Genomic DNA, 20,232 nt, shown 5'->3' with positions numbered 1-20,232 from the left:
CTATCTCTACAGGAAACAACGCGCTAAAGTCAAGTGGGATGTTTTAGGATATAGTCACTCTCACCTCCTTTTCTCCCATGTTTAGGTTCGACTCGGAAAAAAAAATCCACGGTCTCCAATATTCGTCACGAGAATGGGTTCATGATCAGAATGACATTCGTAAGGTTATTACGGACTACTTCTCGACCCTCTTCAATTGTCATCAGTCTCCATTATCGACAGCAGATTTTGACTGGTCAAACCTGGAGCTTTCTTAGCTCTCAGATACGGCTAAAATTGATCATATGATCCCCTTCTCTGCTGCGGATATCGCATAGGCTATGTTTATTGGTATTGACGATTCTAAATCTCCAGGTCCTGATGGCTTTACTTCAGCTTTCTTTAAATCACATTGTTCTGTGGTTGGCCCATCGGTTATCTCTGTTGTTCATATCCAATACTTCTTCCTCCATGGCCATATGCTCAGGGAATGGAATCAAACCTTTATTGTCCTCATTCCTAAGGTGGATTATCCCCAGCAACCTTCACAGTTTCGTCCTATTGGTTTATGCAATGTCCTCTACAAGTGCATAGACAAATGTCTCTCTTCTCGGCTTCGTAAGGTAGATTTATGGCGGACAACGGCCTTCTAGCCCATAAGGTTCTTTTCTACATGCATGAATCAATCTCAAGGCCGCACTATGTCAGCTGCTTTAAAGCTGGATATGAATAAATCCTACGACAGGGTCAACTGGGAATTCTTATGACAGGTTCTACAAATCTTTGGTTTCCCTCCTTACAGGATTCATATTATTCGGCAATGCGTCTCTATAGTTTCCTACCAGATTCTTGTTAATGGTAATCTAACATAGGTCTTTAGGCCAGCTTGTGGTCTTCGTCGGGGAGATCCACTTTCCTCATATTTGTTCGTTCTTTGTATGGAGATCTTCTCGGCCATAATTTGAAGAGCAGAAAGATTTGGGATTTTCAGAGGGATTCGAGTTTCTCGTTATGCTCATTCAATCTCCCATCTGTTTTTTGCTGATGATTCTCTCTTGTTTTTCCAGCCTTCTCCACAGGCCTGCTCCTAGGTGCTCCATGTGGTGCAACAATTCTGCGATTTGTCATGTCATACGGTAAATTTGCAAAAATCCTTTGTTCGGTTCAGCCCTAATGTTCCAAATGATTACAGGGATTATTTAGCCTCTTCTTTGCGTTTGAAGGCTCACTTCTCTGGGCTCGTACTTAGGTCATCCTGTTGACATTGGCAGAAGTAAATGTAAATCTTTTCGGCCCCTTGTTAATAAGATTGCCATTCGCTTGGCTACTTTCGCTCCTTTGCACCTCTCAGCGACAGCTAAATTGGTTATTAACTCTATTCTCGTCGCCTCTCTTAATCATGTCCTGTCAGTATTTAAGATCCCGTCCTCTATTACAAATAAAATTAATAATATGTTAGTTCGTTTTTGGTGGAAGACAAGCTCTCAATCTAAAGGCATGGCTTTTGCTCCAGCTTCCCTCCTTTTTATGCATAAAGATTTGGGCGGTTTGGGTATTCATCGGCATCTAGGTATTTTCAATTCTACCTTGTTGGCAAGGCAGTCTTGGCATATTATGCAGAATCCTCAACTCCTAGTTTCTCGTGTTCTCCGTGCTAAGTATTCATCGCTTTTACATCTAAGCTCTGAAATTCGCATTTCCAGACCATCTTGGGGATGCGAAAGTTTACTAGAGGGTCTTCAAACTTTAAAAATTGGTCTTAGTTGGAAGGTTGGGAATGGTTCTCAGGTTCGTATTCTTCTGGATTCTTGGGTTCTAGGTACTTCTGTGCAGTTTAAGGATTCTCTTGCTGGATCGATTCAGCCAACTCTGGTGTCTTCTCTTCTGGATCCTAACACCAACTTTGGGATTCTACCTTGGTACATGCTTTATTCCCTCCTTCCACAGTTCCACGGCTACCAAAATCATTAGCCTTGAGCGTCCTCCCCAGCTTATGGATGACAATGTTTATTGGAAATTCACTCGAGACGACGTTTTCTCCTCCAAGTCGACTTACGCCATTTGATCAAAGGGTCGGAGTGGTTTCCTCAAACGTCTTCCTCTATTTATCCTCTCCATTGGAATAAGTTGTGGGAACTTCCTATTCTCCCCAAATGGAAACTCTTTGCTTGGAAAATTTTCCATGACGTCTTCCCAGTGGTGATAAAGTTGAGAAACAAGGGTCTCCCTATATATCCTCTTTGTTCCTTTTTCCATTTAGTTCCTGAGTCGATAGAGCATCTCTTTATTCATTGCTCATTTACTCGACGCCTCTGGGTTTGTGGCCCTTTGGGTATTCGTCCTCCCGCTCCTAATCTTTCTTTCCTGTAGTGGTTTGCCTCGTTACTTTCTACTGTCATTACACTTAGGGATTGATTGGGTGTAGACTCCATTTTATCTTTCGCCTAGGCTATTTAGATTCATAGAAATAACATCTGTTTTCGAAAGGCGCTCTGCTCCCCTATCGTTGTCTTCCAAATCGCGCAAGATTGGGGTCTTCGTAGTTCAGCCTCCAGGGATCTTTCTCCTTTGGTTGTTACTCCACCTCCTGGCTTTGATTCCCACGTTTTTTCTTTTACTCTTACAAGAAATGGAACTGCCTCTCCGACAGTGACTCTCATCATGAATGATGCCTGGGATTCTCAGGACTGTAGAGCAGGTATTGGCTAGTGCTTCTATTCTTTGGATACTGGTATCAGGCTAGGTGGCGCTGCTCGGGCTTGCTTCGCCCTTTCAGCTTCTCACACTACAAGAAAAAGTTGAATTAGCGACTGATTTTTGCGACTACCATAATAATCAGTTGAAAAAATTATTTTTGTGACTGAAAAAGACGAGCAGTCGCAAATTTTGCAACTGATTTTGCAGTAGTTGCTATGCGGTCGCTAATTAGCAACTAATATTTGCGACTACCATAATAATTAGTTGCAAAAATTATTTTTGCGACTGCAAAAAACGAGTTGTCGCAAATTTGTAACATATTTTATAATAGTTGTTATTCGGTCGCTAATCTGCGACATTCTTACAACTTTTTGCGACTAAATTGCAGTTGCTAAGGCTAACAAATTTGAAACAATTTTTTTAAAAAATTTGCGACTAATATTGCAACTAACATGGTAGTTGCTACTATTGTTTTTAAAATTTATTAAAAAGGAATTAAAACCCTTAATATATAATAAGTTTTTTTTTTGGTACGGAAATATAAAAACCCTTAGTAAAAGTAGTACAATAAGTTGTTGCCGCCAAAAAACACAATAAACAGTTATATCAATCCTTCCTTAAAACAAAAATTCATCACTCCCTATTTACAAACATTGCTGCTCGAGTGCTCGATACTCTTCATCCTCACAAAAAAAACAAAGGACAAAAAACGAAGGCCAGTGCAATTCAGAACTTCAGATTAAACCCACGTCGTCTTCATCTCCTCTCCGGTTAGTCGCATGCTTCCTCTTCCTAGTGTCCATTCAATATTTCTCATATTGCAATTTGCTAATTGCGATTTAGTATAATTGAGTATTTTGTCCAATTTTTTAATTTTAGTCTAGTTTCGTTTGCAAATTGCGAATTGATTTTAAATTTCAAATTGATTGAATTGTGAATCAAATGAGTTGTGAATTGATTGAATTGAATTTAATCTGGTTTATTGCGAAGATTGAATTGATTTTGTTTGACAGGAAATTGCGAATTTTTGGGTTATTTTTGAAGTCAATTATTAAAAAACCATTAAAACATGATTTATTATTCAAAAATCCCTAATTATTTTTAATTTCTTAATGACTGATTTTATTTGCACTGCTGAAATTTGCAAGGTCTGGATCTGTTCGAATTCTCTGTATAATTTTCAGAAATTGAAATAATAATTAAGTGAAGTGTATATGCATTTTTACATTGTAATTAAGGATAGAAATGACAATGATGAAGAGGATAAATAATAACCAAGATTAGGTTTCCTAAAGAATTTTAATTTAGTTAGCTGTGGTTGATCTTGTGGTGTTGCACTGCTGCCGAATTTAGGTTTCGTTACCTGGTTTTGAATTTAGGATAAATAATAACCATTGCATTACCTGGTTTTGAATTTATTATATTGCAGTAATTTTGTGTCTTAGGTGCCAGAATTGTGGCAGAATTGTATACTGCAGAATGAATAATATCTGACAATGTAAATACTCTCTGCAATATGTTTATATAGATGTTGTAATTGATAGTTTATATGACAGAAACTTATAAACAGGAGTTTATATAAATGAATTAGTCAGACTGACTTAAATCCCTATATAATATTTTTAGATTATTTTTCTTATATTTTTCCTTAACACTAGATATCCTATTCTCATATATATGATGCTTCATATTTTGATGTATGTAGTTTCCGCTGTTCTTAAATTTTGTTCCCTGATTTGGTAAAATAAATTGATTTGTACCTATCATTGTTTTGTTCTGCTTGTTTCACTATAAGCATATGCGAATCGTGGATACATACACTGATGCATTATGTTTTTTTTTTTTTTATTTTTTTGTTCCTATTAAGTTTCTTTTTTTGGTTTCTCTGTATTTATGTTGTCCCACCAAATGAATATTGAACACTTTTGTTTCCATTGTTTCAAAAATAAAGAAAAAGGATTGTGTATACACTATATGACTTAACTGCTGCACCTTTTCTTGCTTATCTTTCTTTTGTCTTCTAAGTAATTGCCTAAATAACTAAGTAACATATATAATAAGAATAAATTACATATATAAGAAGACTATATTACATATATGTGTATGATTATTAATGTCGTTTAGCAGTTAGGATCATGGAGAAATTGAATCGAAAATGGATGTATGAGAGATTAGAAGGTCGACTACTAAAAAAAGAGTTCACAATTGGCATGCGAGAGTTTATTGAGTTTGCTAAACAACACCGTGATTTTCAAGAATCTTCAAAGATCAGATGTCCTTGTTCAAAGTGTAAAAATGTTCCTTTTTTAGATGTTGAAAGTGTAAGAAAGCATTTGTATAAAAAAGGATTTCTTAATGACTACTATGAATGGGTTTGTCATGGAGAGGATTTTGATTCTTTAAAAGCATCAGATGAGCCGTCGGATCCGTATGTTGACATGATTATTGATGCATTTGGTCAAGTTGATGGTGATCCAATGCATGAAGATATTCGGAATGTTGAAGAAGAACCTAATCCTCAAGTTAAGAAGTTTTTTGAGATGTTAGCAGCCGCACAAAAACCATTGTATGAAGGAAGTCGATTATCTGTTTTAGAGATGGCTTCAAGGATTACGAGCTTGAAGTGTGAATACAACTTGCCCCATAGATGTGTCGATAGTATTTCATCGCTCATTAGTGAAGTAATTCTTGATGAGAATTCAATGTCCAAGACGTACTATGACACTAAAAAGGTGGTAAAGGGCCTTGAACTTCCTCATGAGAATATATATGCATGCCCTAAAGGATGCATGTTATTTTGGAAGGATAAAGCTCACCTTGAAAAGTGTTTGAAATGCGGGGGAGAGCGTTATAAGAAGACTTCTCGTGAAAAATGTGTGCCGGCCAAAGTGTTATTCTACTTCCCGATCGCGCCAAGGTTGCAAAGGCTCTATGCGACCAAAGACCTTGCACATGAAATGCAGTGACATTAAAAAAATCCTAGGGTAAGTGGAACACTCGCCCATCCAAGTGATAGTGAAGCATGGAAACATCTTGATAACACATACAAGGATTTTGCAAGTGAGCCCCGTAATGTTAGATTGGGTCTATGCACAGATGGTTTCTCAGCACATGGAAAATTTGGAAGGCAATATTCTTGTTGGCCAGTAATTGTTACCCCATATAACTTGCCTCCATGGTTATGTATGAAGAAGTCGTTTATGTTTTTATCCTTGCTCATTCCGGGTCCTAAAAACCCAAAAGGGAACTTGGATGTGTACATGCAACCCTTGATTGACGAATTGAAATCTTTATGGGAAGTAGGTACAATGACATATGATGTATCCACAAAGCAAAATTTCAAGTTACGAGCTGCCCTTTTATGGACGGTTAGTGACTTTCCTGCGTTTGGGATGTTATCTGGTTGGACTACATCGGGAAAGATGGCTTGTCCATACTGCATGGACAAGCATGGATCTTTTTGGCTAGACAACGGCTCTAAAGTATCATGGTTTGATAGTCACCGTCAATTTCTCCCACCTACACATCCTTATAGAAAAAACTGCACTGCTTTTTCCAAAAAAAGAGCAGAAACTCGATTGCCTCCTCCAATATTGACGGGCCATCAACTATGGGAGCAGGTTAAGGAGATTCCAAAGTCCATTGATCCAAAAATCCGTTCGACAAAATCAAAAAAGGTCAAGACAGGGTGGCATAAGCAAAGCATCTTTTGAGAGCTTCCTTATTGGAAAGATTTGTTGATTCGACATAATTTAGATGTTATGCACATTGAAAAGAATTTTTTTGATCAACTCATCCACACAATAATGAATGTGAAAGATACCGCAGTTGATACAGATAAGGCTCGCCTAGATGTTCAACGATATTGTAAGCGGAGTAGCTTAGAGCCTATTGAATCTGATGATGGGAGCTTGATCTTCCCAAAAGCACCATACACTCTTGATAAAGCACAACGTAGAGTGTTGTGTGAATGGATAAAAGATCTTAAGTTTCCAGATGGATATGCTTCTGATTTTGGTAGATGTGTGGATTTGCAAGCCTGTAAGATACATGGAATGAAAAGCCATGATTGTCATGTGTTCATGGAAAGGTTGTTGCCCGTTGCAATGAGAGAACTTCTTCCTGATAATGTTTGGAAAGCAGACACTGAAATCAGCCAATTTTTTCGCTATCTATGCTCCTACACTATTAAAGTTGATGATGTGACTCGTTTAGAAAAAAACATTCCAGAAATCTTATGCAAGTTGGAGAAAATATTCCCACCTGCATTTTATTCAATGGAGCATTTACCCGTTCATTTGCCACATGAAGTAAAAGTGGGTGGTCTTGTGCAATATAGATGGATGTATCCATTTGAGAGGTAATATACATTTTCCCAAGCCACTCCATTGTTTTCAACTTTCTTCTATATGATTTATAATTTTACATGTGAATGAGTCAATTTAACATATTTTGTAGATTTCTTAATCATCTGAAGAAGAAAATTGGTAATAAGGCATGAGTGGAAGGCTCAATTTGCAAGGCTTATCTTGCAGAAGAGATTTCTAACTTTTGTTCTTATTACTTTCAACCTCATGTTGATACGAAATCTAGAGATCTAGGACGCAATGTTGTTGATGATGATGATCTAGATTCAACTATACCAGAATTATTCCAATTTAGCAAAGGTCGTGGCAAAGGTGTCCAAACAAGGTTTTTAGATTCGAAAGAATTCAAGCATGCACACCACTATGTTCTTTCCAATTGTGGGGTGTTAGGAGAATATGAAAGGTACAAATTTCTATAATTGGTAGTTATTTTATGCAATTTGCTAGATTATTAACGTTTTAAGGTTTATAGGAAGTTTGAAGAGTCGATGATGCAAAAATATCCTGGTATTGACCTACATGATATTTGGAGCAAGTTTTCACGTGAATTTTCCAAATGGTTTCAGGATTTTGTAAGTTTTTACAATCAAGTTTCGACATATCATTTGCTAAATATGACTAAGGTTATATATTTTATTAATTAATGGCTTGAATTTGAAATTAGGTTATTGAATCTAATGAGACTGATGAAGTGATTCGAGCACTTGCCATGGGTCCGTCTAGACAAGTCAAAACATGGAGGCAATTTGACATCAATGGCTTTAAGTTTCACACTTTTGATTATGGAAAGCACAAGGCAACTATGAATTATGGTGTGGGTGTAATAAGTGAGGAGGAAATTGATTACTTCGGCATTTTAGAAGAAGTCATTGAGCTGGTCTACTTGGGGACCGTAATTGTCTTCAAAACCTTCTTATTTAAATGTAATTGGATGGATTCAGTGAATGGCATGAATATTCATGAGCAGTATAGATTAGTTGATGTGAACCACTCTAAGAATACCCTGCATATGATCCTTTTGTTCTAGCACATCAGGTTTATCAAGTGTATTTTACCTCTTATCCAAGCTTAAAGAAAGATAAGAGTCAATGGTGGGCTGTTTTTAAGACTAAAGCTAGGTCAAGTGTGGATGCCCCAATCGATGAGTCAATTTTCCAAGTAGACATTGCTGAGACCCCAACCCTTTGTTCGTCGGATGATGATGATGGTGTTATGTACGAGGATATGGATGAAATGGAGGAGGACGGCTCAGGTGGTGAAGAGGAAGAACAACATGAAGAAGATGAATGGGATGATACTGAATCTGAATCTGAAGAAGAGGTTGATGGAGAGTTAGGATACACTGACAGCGATGACGAGGACGATGACGAGGATGATGATGATGATGATGATGATGTGGATGAAGAAGAAGAATAATTTCTAAGCTTGTAGTTTTCAATTTGTTTGCTTTGTTATGGGCTTATTTGTTTAATAGACAATGTGTTTATCTTATTTGTTTGGTATATGATAAATGTTTTAAAATTTCTTGATCATATTTGTGAGCTTACTTTTTTTTATAATTTTTTTTTTTATTATGGGTTATTATGTATAAAATAATTATTGTGCTTCTGATCTTTCTAGTTCTTTGGAAATGAAATCCTTCATGAAAAATTCAAAATTTGGTCGGGGAGGTAATCAAGGCGGTGTCCGAGCCAATAATCAATCGGTTGATCAAGACAATCCTGTGGTCACACGACCGACACCACCACCTTCTAATGGTCCTGTGCAAGTAAATTCTAATGCTGATGTTGCTGTTGAGAATGATGTGGCACCACAAAATTTGAATGGAGTAGAACAAGGAAAGATTGAGCTCTCACCATATGGGCTATGGTCAGTTATATTTATCTATGTATTATATTTGTTGTCTTAGTAGCTTATTATCATTATTTATGCTTGTGCTTAATCTTTCTTGCATCAGGTTTGATGACCATACCGTTAGTGGAAATGTCACAAAATCTTGGAAGGCACACTACAACCACCCATACCACTCTCCATAGTGGATGTTTTGTGTCCTGTTCTCTCAATTTTTTTTGGGGTTTGTTCCAGTTTGTAGAAGATGGACCCAGGCTAACTACCAAGAAGTCATCATCTAACTCTTGTCATGAAAAGGATGGGTGGTAAGTGAGTATACTGGTGTGTTCATAACACACTCCGACCTCTCCCATCTCATGTTGTACCAATTCAGTATATTTGAAAAAAAGAAGAAAAAAAAAAAGGTTTGGGGTTCTGCTATTCAGTCTGTGAATCTGTCCTCAGGTGGCTATTGGCCAGTTTTTCTTCTGTAGATAGTTGAAACTATTGAGAAAAATGCCTGTTATACAAAGCTTCAATAGCTTTGATACCATTCGTTTCTTTTTCAACCTCCCAGCGGAGAGAAGTTGAATTTGTTTACTGCTCTAAGCAGAAGTGTTTGTATGTGCATTTTTCTTAATTTATCCATTCTTTCCCTAGTATCTCTCATTTTACTACATATAACTTGTTTTTCTTGCTCCAAAATAGATGTCCATCTTACTATTGGTATTACAGGATTTCATAAATAGTGTGCCTCTTCTTTATAATTATTTCCTCCAGACTCACCCACCTGAGAGTGAAGTGAATTATCGTAAATCACTGTGGTGGGTGTTTTTTGGTCAATTTTTGCATTTGTTTCTCACTGATTGTGTAGTTGTGCCCTGCATACCCGGAGCTTTGATTTTGCTCTTATTCATTGGATATTGACTATTGAGATACTTCTTACCTTTTCTCCTTTATGTTGCACTTTTCTCATTGACCTATATGCAGTATAACACTAATTTCTGGAGAAAAAAATATGTATGTTTAGGTTACTTCATGATTATTGCTGTTATGGTTAATGCAGAAAATCACATACGATAGATATGAATCTTGTGGAGAATCAATGAATCATGCATGTGTTGATCAGATAAAGCCTCTGTCATAGCCACACGGACCTGAGCACTCACACTATGAACCATCACTCTTGTCCTCTTCCTCTTTTAGCATAGTGCAAACAAATGACCAAAACAAATGACCACTAGATTATTGATTCACGAGTTGCCCATGGTTTTCGTCATGCCAATATTTTAGTGTATCTTAATGAGATAGATCGTTAAATTTTGGTAGTTAATTGAGCTTTGGCTTACTATAATGTGTTGTTGTGTAATATCCTGCACTCCTGCAGCCATATCAGGTTGTAAATTAGAAATTAAATGATTTATGTATAATATGCTATTTTGAGTTACATTATAAACTTTACATGTTAATTCTAATGCAGCGTACATATACTTGGAGACCTGAGTTCGATGCTAAGGCTAGGAAAGAATTTGACAAAAAAGCTGGGGACCGACTTAGGGGCACATTGAACCAAGTTTACAAAATGGCTCTCCATAAGCAAGTTAGTTTCATGACTGACACTGTTCGAGCTGAATTCATAAATAAGCGTAAGCATCCTGATTTTGTAAAACGTTCTAACCAAGCAAGAGATAATTGGTTATCTGGCCAAACATTAGAGAAGTTTGACCCTGGCCATCGCCAAGGTAGCGTATCTACTCCTCAAGTGGTTAAAAAAATGGTAAGTGTATGATTTTAACAACAAACTTATGATTTTTAATATAAGATAGAAGCAAGTAGAAACTTTTTAGCCACTAATATAGATGACTAAACTGGTCTTTATTACAATTGCTCTATAGTCTATGTCTTCCTATTTTTTTTGTTGTTTTTCTGTAAGTGCTAACAACTTCTTCTAATACAAGGCAAAGAAAAAGGATGGAATTTTACCAACTGCTGCTGAAGTCTATGAGAGCACTCATTCTGTTTGTGTGGGCAATGATGAAGTTGAATTGATGGGTGACAAGTCTCAAAAAGTCATGGTATGAGTATACTTATATATTTTTCTAAGATTACAAAAAAATATATGGTAGTTAATGTTTGGAAATATTATGGATTGTTTATTTGTTTGTGTGATTGAGTTGGAGGATGAGAATGATTTGCCGGCATTAATCATATGATTAATGTGGTATGGCATAATGTGAATTGAAACAGGTTTATTTTGAAGCCATACCCTATAGGAGGGAATTCTTCAATTTACAAAGGAGACTTTGTCGAAATTTTTACGAATAACTGCTTACATAAATTATTTTGCTATAAGTGTTGCATCTTTTATTTTAAAAAAAAGGAAAATTTGCAAATTACCACCCAAAAAAAGTATCAATTTCTAAATAACCACCCATTTAAAATTTTATTTTAAATTACCACCCACTAAAATGATTTTTTTATGCAGATTACCACCTTTTTTCAAAATCCGGTGGAATTCAGATGAGTGGGGCCCTCCTAACGGCTACTAACGGCTAGTTTCTCCTTCCCAAATGAATTCCCCCCAGATTTTCCCCTATATAACATTTCTCCTACCCTAATTTGTGATTTGTACTTCAAAAATTCCCCAAATTCCTCAAATTTCACTCCCTTGTAATTGCTGTAGCATCTTGAAGAAACCTCAGAGGTGAATTCGCATCAGGTAACCTATGACATTCTTTAAATTTAGGGTTCTTATTGTGCTTAAATTGGGGAAAACTTGCTGATTAGTTGATTAGGGTTTACTTTCTTCGCAAATTAGGATTCTTTTCCTATTTAATTGGGGGAAACTGAGTGTTTAGTTATTTAGGGTTCATGTTCTTTGCCCAATTTAGGTTTTTTGTCATCGAATTGCTGTTAGTACTGGGTAAGTTGTGTTTGCAATTTGTGCACTTAATTAAGTACTGTTAGTATTGGTTGAAACATGTTTTAAGCTTTTATGTTTATTTGTTGTTGGAATTATTGTGGCAGAAATGGAAGAGAATAAGGTGATTCTCAGATTTAAGTATTTGAGTAGCTTACAATAGTGAAATCGACAAAAAAATAAAATAATTTAGGAGGGAAATAACGACTGTGGGCCCCACACGCCTGAAATCAACCGAAAATTTAAAAAAGGTGGTAATCTGCGTAATTAATTATTTTAGTGGGTGGTAATTTAAAATAAAATTTTTAATGGGTGGTTATTTAGAAAATGGAACTATTTTTGGGTGGTAATTTGCAAATTTTCCTAAAAAAAAAAACAACGATAATAAAAATACCCCTGGTCCTCTGTTCCCCTATAGTTGTACCTTTGTAATCTGGAACATCTATTAAGAGGTAAAATGACACTTTTACCCCTAATCCTCACATTCAGGAATTTCCAAACCATCACCACCCACCCTCAAATTAAATTAAATTGTGTTTTAGAAGTCCAAACTAGTTTTAGGCTCGGACGATGTCCCAAGTCATTGCTTGTATTTTTATTATAGTTGTTTTTATTTAAATGTATTTAGTTTATTTAAGTTTTAACATTTGAGATCATAGTTACTAATACATATCTTAATGCAGGGAGAATATATGGAAAAACTTGAGGAATATAAGAACAAAGGAATTGAGATAAACCCCGACAAAGTCTACTTGGAGGTTGTAGGTGGGCAAAAGAAAGGAAAAGTCTACGATTTAGGGAGTGCTTCACAAATGTATTACAAGAGCGATCCTAATTCTCAATCTACTGCGTCATCTTCCACTCCTTCCATGATTTCTCAATTAAGTTCTCAAGTTGAAGAACTAAAGAAGATGGCGGAAGAAAACCATAACAAGGTGGAAGAAAGCCAAAAAATAGCGGCAGAGAGCTTAAAATGTGCTCAGGAATTCGTCGAAAATCATGAGATCGAAAAAGCTACATGGAAGAAGGAAAAATTAGCTATGCAAAAAACATTGCAGGAAATGGCATCACTTGTAAAACAAGTTTACCGTCCTTATAAGCCTCCTACGCCAGCAGTCACCCGCTCTCGTGATACAACTAAGTGATTTTTATTTTATTGGTGGTAATTTTATGAACAACTGGTCTTTTACATTGTCATTAGTTCTTATTTGAAGCAGCTTTTTTTATATGGGAGGTGACTTTTGGAACAATTAGTCAAATGAGTTAAATATTGTTTTTTAATACATTGATACAAAATTGATTATATTTTGGATATTTGAATAAAATTAACATTTTGGTTATTTGAATTTATGCGTGGGTACCTTTTTTTTGTGATTGATATTGGTTGTCGCTAAATTATGGTCTCAAATATTGATCGTAGTCGCAAATATTTAGCGACTGCAAATTTGGTTTAGAGACTGATTCGTTAGTTGCAAAATCATTAGTCTCAGTAGTCGCTAATTTGTCACAAATAATTAGTTTTGTAGTCGCAAAAAATTGTTTCGTAAGTAGTTGCTAATCCGTCGCAAAAAACATTAGTCTCAGTAGTCGCAAATCCATCGCAATTAAACTAATCTCCGTAGTCGCAAAAGTTTAGTCTCGTAGTCGCAAAAGTTTGGTCTTGTAGTCGCTAATCCGTCGCAAAAGTAGTCCTAAAACATTAGTCTAAGTAGTTGCTAATCCGTCGCAAAAGTAGTCTTAAAACATTGGTCTAAGTAGTTGCTAATCCGTCGCAAATATTTTACGACGGACAATAATTTAGTTTCTAAAATTTGAAAGTTAGTCGCTAAATGGTAGTTGCAAAGGCGTTGCAAATCCGTCGCTAAATTTGCGACTGTCCAAAAATTAGTCGCAAAAATGGATTTGCGACGTGGTCTTTGGCAACGAACCAAAGTAGTCGCAAATCCGTCGCAAATCCATTTTTGCGACGGATTTGCGACTACTTTGGCCGTCGCTAATTACCCTTTTTCTTGTAGTGTCAGGTGGAGTTACTTGCTTGTCTCTTTGCTTTACGGATGGCTCTTCAGCGCGTGTTCACCCAAGTTATTCTTCAAACTTATTTCTTGTCATCTCTTTCTACCCTGCGAAGCAATGCTTTCAAGGACATATCCATTGTTTGGATTCAACAACAGCTCTAGGATATCCTTCCTTCCTTTCAAGTGTGTCTCGTTCAGAAGGTTTCTCGGAATGCTGTTCTTCCGGCTCATTGTCTAGCTGCGTCAGCTAGGAAACGTCAGTTACTTAGCTACCTTTATTAGTTTTGTTCCCTTTCTTTTGTGTTGACCTTTGTCAAAAAAAAAAAAAAACCCCCGTAAAAATAACTCTTATGACTCTAGCTATAATCTCAAACAATTGTGCCTTTACTTTATAGTATTCATAGAATATTGTTTTTATTTCTATTAAAGTAGTAATTAATAGCATGTTCAAATCAAAACATACAAGACATATAGAATATGCTTCTTCATATATACTCATTCCTAGTGTTTCTTGTATAAATATATATGAAAATAATGTTTATTTTTAATATACAAAATATTCATAATATTTTTTGACGTGTTCTTTTTAAATACTACATGTTCATTTTTTTAAATGTGTTCATATATTTTTATGAAATATTCATTTTTATTATCGAAAATGTTCATATTTTTTGACGTGTTCACTTTTTATTTCTAAGACCCTGTTCACTTCACCTTAAAAAAATAATATTCAGTAAATATAATTTAAGTTCAGCAAAAATAGTTTCACTTCAGTAAAAATCAGTACCTTTAAGAAGAAAATATAACAGAGAATCAGTTAATATAATTTCAGTTCAGCAAAAATAATTTAAGTTCAATAAAATTAATTTCAGTTTACTAAATATAATTTAAGTTCAGCAAAAATAATTTCAGCAAATATAAGGTGAAGTGAACAAGGTCTAATTGTTTATTTTTTTTAATGTGTTCATAATGCTTTTATTTTTTTACGTGTTACTTTTTTAATTACTAAATGTTCATTTTTATTACATGTTCATAATTTTTTAACTAAATATTCATTTTTGAAGGTCGTTGTCCAACAATTCTATGATTATATGACACGAGTAACTATGTCCGATTATAATACTTAATGGTCATTTCTTTTAACGTATCCGCTTTCTACTACTAAAGGTCGGTTCACTTCAGCTTAATTTCAGTTCAGCTCAGCTCCAATCAGTTCAGTTCATTTCAGTTCCTAATTTTCTTTTCTTATAAAATATTTATCTCAGCTCTATTTAATTCAATTCAGCTCACTTCAGTAAATATGAACATACCCTAATTTTTTTTTTTACAATGTTTTTTTTAAGTATTCATATTTTTTTTAGTAGATGTTCATTTTATAGCGTATGATCCTAGCTGCACGACCAGGGTGTAGCTAAAACTTATTGCCAATTTATAACCAGATAATTCTAGAGCTGTCAAAAGCTGATTCGATCCGAAATACCGACCCAAACCCGATTATTAACCGACCCATCTGAACCCGAAAAAATGGTGACCCAAACCCGACCTGAAACCAACCCTAGACCTGAGTTGACCCGAGTATGTGAGACACTGAGACCCGAACCCAAACATGAACTGACCTAGAGATGACCCGACCCGAATGTAACCCGTAAATTATTGACCTGAACCAAACTCGACTTGAACCGAAATTGACCCAAACCCGTTTTAACCCGTCAAAACCCGAATTTAACCCGACTTGTTACTAACTCGACCTGAATTCAACCTGACCCATTCCTAACCCGACCCGAATTTAACTCAATCTGTTACAAATCCGACCCGAAATCAACCCGACATATAATTGACCCGACCCAAATTCAACCCGACTTGTTATTGACCCGACTCGAATTTTGCCCCAACCTATTACTAACCCGACCCAAAAATTTAACCCAATCTGTTATTAACCCGACCCAAAAATTCAACCTAATATGTTACTAATTTGACTCGAAATCAACAAGACTTGTTAAGTTGTTATGACTCGACCTACATTCAACCCATATTATTCCTGACTCGATTTCAAATCACCTTAAATGCAATATAGACCACCTTATTATTGTTGATCAAAGCATTTTGTCTAGGGAGACCAAGTCGGTCCACGGTAGCAAAAGAAAGGAGCATCATCCCCAAATTTAAGAGTTAAATATATCATATATTTGTTGTATGGTCAAAGGAGATAATTATCTTCCTAAATTATAGACTATAGTTCCCTAGTATTTGCCATATATATTATATACAAAGGAAATAATTAGCTTGATAAAAATGATAATTATCTATTTATAGTTAGTTGAACCCCAATATGACCCGACTTGGAAATGACCCGACCTGATTGTAACCCGCAAATTATTGACTTGAACATAACCCGACTTGAACCCGAGAATGACCCAACTTGGAAATGACCCAACCTGATTATAACCCGCAAATTATTGACTTGAACCGAACGCGACTTGAACCCGAGAATGATCTGACTTGAAAATGACCCGACCTGATTCTAACCCGCAAATTATTGACTTGAACCGAACCCGACTCAAACCCGAGAATTACCCTAACCTGTTTTAACCCATGAAAATCCGAATTAAACCTGACCTATTGTTCACTCGACCCAAATGTAACCCGACCTGTTATTAACCCGACCTAAACCCAACCCAAACCCGATAAAGATGTATGACCCGACGTGACCCGGCTCAAGCTTGACCCAACCCGAACCCAACCCGCATAGATTACGACATTAACCCGAATTGACCCGACCCACTTCTACCCGACTCATTTACCCGAATAACCGAATTGACAACTCTAGGCATAATTCAAGTACTACAGACACTTGCGGAGTAATAAGCTAGATGAAATTTTTTTTTGACTGAATAAGCTAGATGAAACTTAAAACTCGTAGAATCCTTAAAACAATAAAACCTAGCAAGGCTAGCAGCAGCAGGCAGGACAAATATAAGATTCGAGCATTGGAAAACATTTTACAGAATAAACCAATCACAACCATTAGATTTAAACCATTAACGGTCTTAAATTTTAAGTACTCTTCACACGGATTGACCTTATTTACCGTCAGATTAAACCACATCCAATGGCTGTAATTAGTTACAAACAAAATCAACAATTCCCTCCAAAACCAAATATTCAAAAAATTTCAACACCCTCCTTATATAAACCCACCCCCAAAATCTTATTTCCCACCACAATCAAAGCATCCATTTGCAGCAAAAATCCAATTTAAACTTAAAAACTCAAATTCGGAATCTCGAGAACGAGAAAATGTCAGGAAGAGGGAAAGGAGGAAAGGGGTTAGGAAAGGGAGGAGCAAAGAGGCACAGGAAGGTTTTGAGGGATAACATTCAAGGTATCACTAAACCCGCCATTCGTCGCTTAGCGAGGCGAGGTGGAGTTAAGAGGATCAGCGGCCTTATTTACGAGGAAACTCGCGGTGTTTTGAAGATATTTTTGGAGAATGTGATTAGAGATGCTGTTACTTACACTGAGCATGCTCGTCGTAAGACTGTTACTGCTATGGATGTTGTCTATGCTCTTAAGAGGCAGGGCCGTACTCTCTACGGGTTTGGTGGTTAGAGTATAGTAATTTTAGGGTTTTTATTTTGGATTTGAGTTTTGATGTAATTTGAGATTTGATTGTTAGTGTTAAATATATGAATTAAATATTTGCTAATTTGCAGTCTCTATTGTTTTTGTATTCTTTACTTTCGTAGTTTTGTTTGTTATTTGAATTTGATCTTTAAAATTACGAATTGAAAAATGATCATGTTATTAGATCTAATTTTATTATTTTTGAAATACGTTCAATTGGTGGTTTGAAGTTTGTTGAGAAATGTTGCCCTTAGTTGAGTTAATTTGCTCAATTTATGGTGGAATTTCAGTAATAAAATCACATATCAATTTATTTCTGAACAGATTTTGAATCAAAGAAAAATGAAGGACAACAGATAAGTTGACCTCAATACTTTGTATTAATATAAATTTGAAGTGTCATTTCTATTCGGAATGTATTTGCTTTTGATATTCGGTATTGGTAGAGTTGTATTGAACAAATTTGGGGAATGGGGATGAACATTATCATACTCAGTCACTCACCCTTCATTTGCCTTGACTGTATCATTGGGTCTACCCTTTTTGCCCCGTTTCATGATCTTCAATACTCGGTATATTCATGACTAGTCACTTATCAATGTGCTCTTGATCAAATTGCCTCAATTGATTGATTTAGAGAAGAGTGGAGATGGTGATGCTAATAGGAAGCTCAACTTCAGAAGCTTTTAGCATCCACATTATCTCGCTCTATGAACCACTCTGATTTGATCCTGATAGAGAATATGCTAGCCTTCTAGGACCGGATACACTTCTACTATCAGGGGTTATTGATCTGTAGTATAGTCCTCGGTTTCCTTGGTATGAAGATGTCAAATGACTCATGCTAATTGCTTGTGAGTTTGTGATCTTTCCTGAAGGATACGTTTAATTGTTCAATTATTCGAGGAATTCAACTTTAATTTGTGAGCCCTCGAGGCAGATTCTGAATGAAGGTGTTACAAGAGAGTTCAGATTTTAGTCTGGAATGAGTGAGTAGTTTAGGAGCTTTCAGATTTCAAAACTCTTCTTTATGCAGATCATTATCAGAGAGGTAAATGCTACTCATAATAAAGATTTTAAGTTGTATTGTACTCAATTACAGGTATAAACCTTTAAACGTATAAACCTTAAAAGGTGTATCTGGTCATGGCATTGTGTGCTAGGGGTTCTGCAGACAGCAAACTACTCGAGCTGTTGTGACTGCACTAATAAACATAGCTCATCCAAAATTCAACTAATGTAATGTATGTATGTCAGACCAGAATTCATTAAGCATACAAAGAAAATTCAAGGAAATCGTTTTAATGAAAGGTGAAATAATTCCAAGGCCCGAGTTGATCTGATTCATATGTCGCTGTTAATTTCTCGGACTGTTCCAATCTAATTCATAGTTGAGAAATTGCTTCATGACTTTGCATAGTCCAGCTGATATAGCATGTACTTTGTTGTGAAGGTTAAATTTCTGGCAAGGCCAATACACTGTCTTTTGTTTACTCGACTAGTAGAAACAAATGAATTGATCAAGCTAAGCAATGCAATGATTATAAACCACACCAACGATCAAGATAAACAATGAAACTTCATCCAATTATTTTGTTGAACATAGTTAACACATTGTTGTTTATAAACCGAGTAACACCATACATCAGTTTTCCTGTGTATATATGAATAATATGATATTGCAACTACAGGTCTACAACAAATTTTTTATTCATTCGAAAATTTCAATCAAAGCTGCAAAAAAAAAAAAAAAAAAAAAAAAAAAAAGAGGGGAAATCGAGAAACAATAAGTCAACAATACAACTGGTTTTAGGTAGGATTTGTATCTAACTCATTTATGAACAAGATAACAAATTAACAAGTTCTTACAAACTCTTAAATAAACCTGGTTCACACTAATTTATTGTGGACCACTTATAATAGAGATACTATGGTCATTTATTAATTTTTAAAAAAGGTTACTATGTTAAAATAATGGTCATTATGTTAAAATAAAAGTGATTGTTTTTATAAAGGTCATAAGAGATAAAAAAATTTTAAATGAAAATTTTAAAATACTGGTCAATATGAATAATATAGGTAACTAGGTTAAAATTAGGATCATAACATCATACTTTAGGTTTGTAATAATATTAAAAATCACACAAATTTTATTAAAGGTTACTATGTTAAAATTAAGGTTACTATATTTAATATTAGGGTCACTATGTTTAATATTAGGGTCACTATGTTCAATACAAAGTCAGTAACGCACATGTAGAAGTTCGGGTCCACAATAATATTATTGTGAACCAGGTTCATACAAGTTTTTCTGACAAGTTCTTACTCGATTTTTTTGGAATAAAAATTCAGGTCACCGTTAAAATTAGAACATGTCACACTGAAATTTGACTCCGAATATCCCGGAAATGATGTCATAAAGATGTCACACTCAACTCATAGGCTGACGAATTGAAATGTTACTCCGTATTAAATTAGTACGATATGGAAACATGATATGATATGGCCATCTCAACTTGAGGATTTGTACAACTAATTATATCAGCAAAACATTACTGTTAATTCGGACGATATACTACAAGAGGGGGGTGAATTGTAGTATGTCATCCGAATTAACAATTGGTATCAGAGCCAATGCTCTAGATAAAACCGGGTAACCCTGATCGAGGAGCAAGTTCCAGGCTAGGATGTATATCTACGAGAAATGCAGCAATTGGAACTCAGCCCGAGAATGTTCCCAACTCCACATTAAGACCAAAATCTTCTTGTAAAGCAGAAGTAATTCAAAGATTAACATCTT

At 35.6% G+C, this 20,232-nt stretch overlaps 3 protein-coding genes and 1 long non-coding RNA gene across 4 annotated transcripts; all 4 read left to right on the top strand.

The window, feature by feature from the left end:
- The first annotated feature begins 320 nt into the window (after positions 1–320).
- On the top strand, positions 321–1,950 carry LOC145632997 (uncharacterized). Its single transcript, XM_081685311.1, has 4 exons — positions 321–602; positions 750–837; positions 1,047–1,115; positions 1,229–1,950. Exons 1-4 carry the CDS (start codon positions 321–323, stop codon positions 1,948–1,950), a joined length of 1,161 nt encoding a protein of 386 aa, XP_081541437.1.
- Positions 1,951–3,128: 1,178 nt separating this feature from the next.
- On the top strand, positions 3,129–9,067 carry LOC145630852 (uncharacterized). The gene is made up of 3 exons (XR_014112277.1): positions 3,129–3,446; positions 8,664–8,912; positions 9,001–9,067. It is a non-coding gene; the product is annotated as an uncharacterized LOC145630852 (long non-coding RNA).
- Positions 9,068–10,347: 1,280 nt separating this feature from the next.
- Positions 10,348–12,938, top strand: LOC145632996 (uncharacterized). Its single transcript, XM_081685310.1, has 3 exons — positions 10,348–10,650; positions 10,832–10,948; positions 12,477–12,938. Exons 1-3 carry the CDS (start codon positions 10,348–10,350, stop codon positions 12,936–12,938), a joined length of 882 nt encoding a protein of 293 aa, XP_081541436.1.
- Positions 12,939–17,037: 4,099 nt separating this feature from the next.
- LOC145630851 (histone H4) lies at positions 17,038–17,514 on the top strand. Its single transcript, XM_081682997.1, has one exon. It carries the CDS (start codon positions 17,106–17,108, stop codon positions 17,415–17,417), a length of 312 nt encoding a protein of 103 aa, XP_081539123.1. The 5' UTR covers positions 17,038–17,105; the 3' UTR covers positions 17,418–17,514.
- The last annotated feature ends 2,718 nt before the right edge of the window (positions 17,515–20,232 follow it).

This window comes from Chenopodium album, chromosome 5 (genome assembly GCF_948465745.1).
Source record: "Chenopodium album chromosome 5, dcCheAlbu1.1, whole genome shotgun sequence".
Taxonomy (NCBI): domain Eukaryota; kingdom Viridiplantae; phylum Streptophyta; class Magnoliopsida; order Caryophyllales; family Amaranthaceae; genus Chenopodium; species Chenopodium album.
This window is presented reverse-complemented; position numbering and strand designations above follow the sequence as displayed.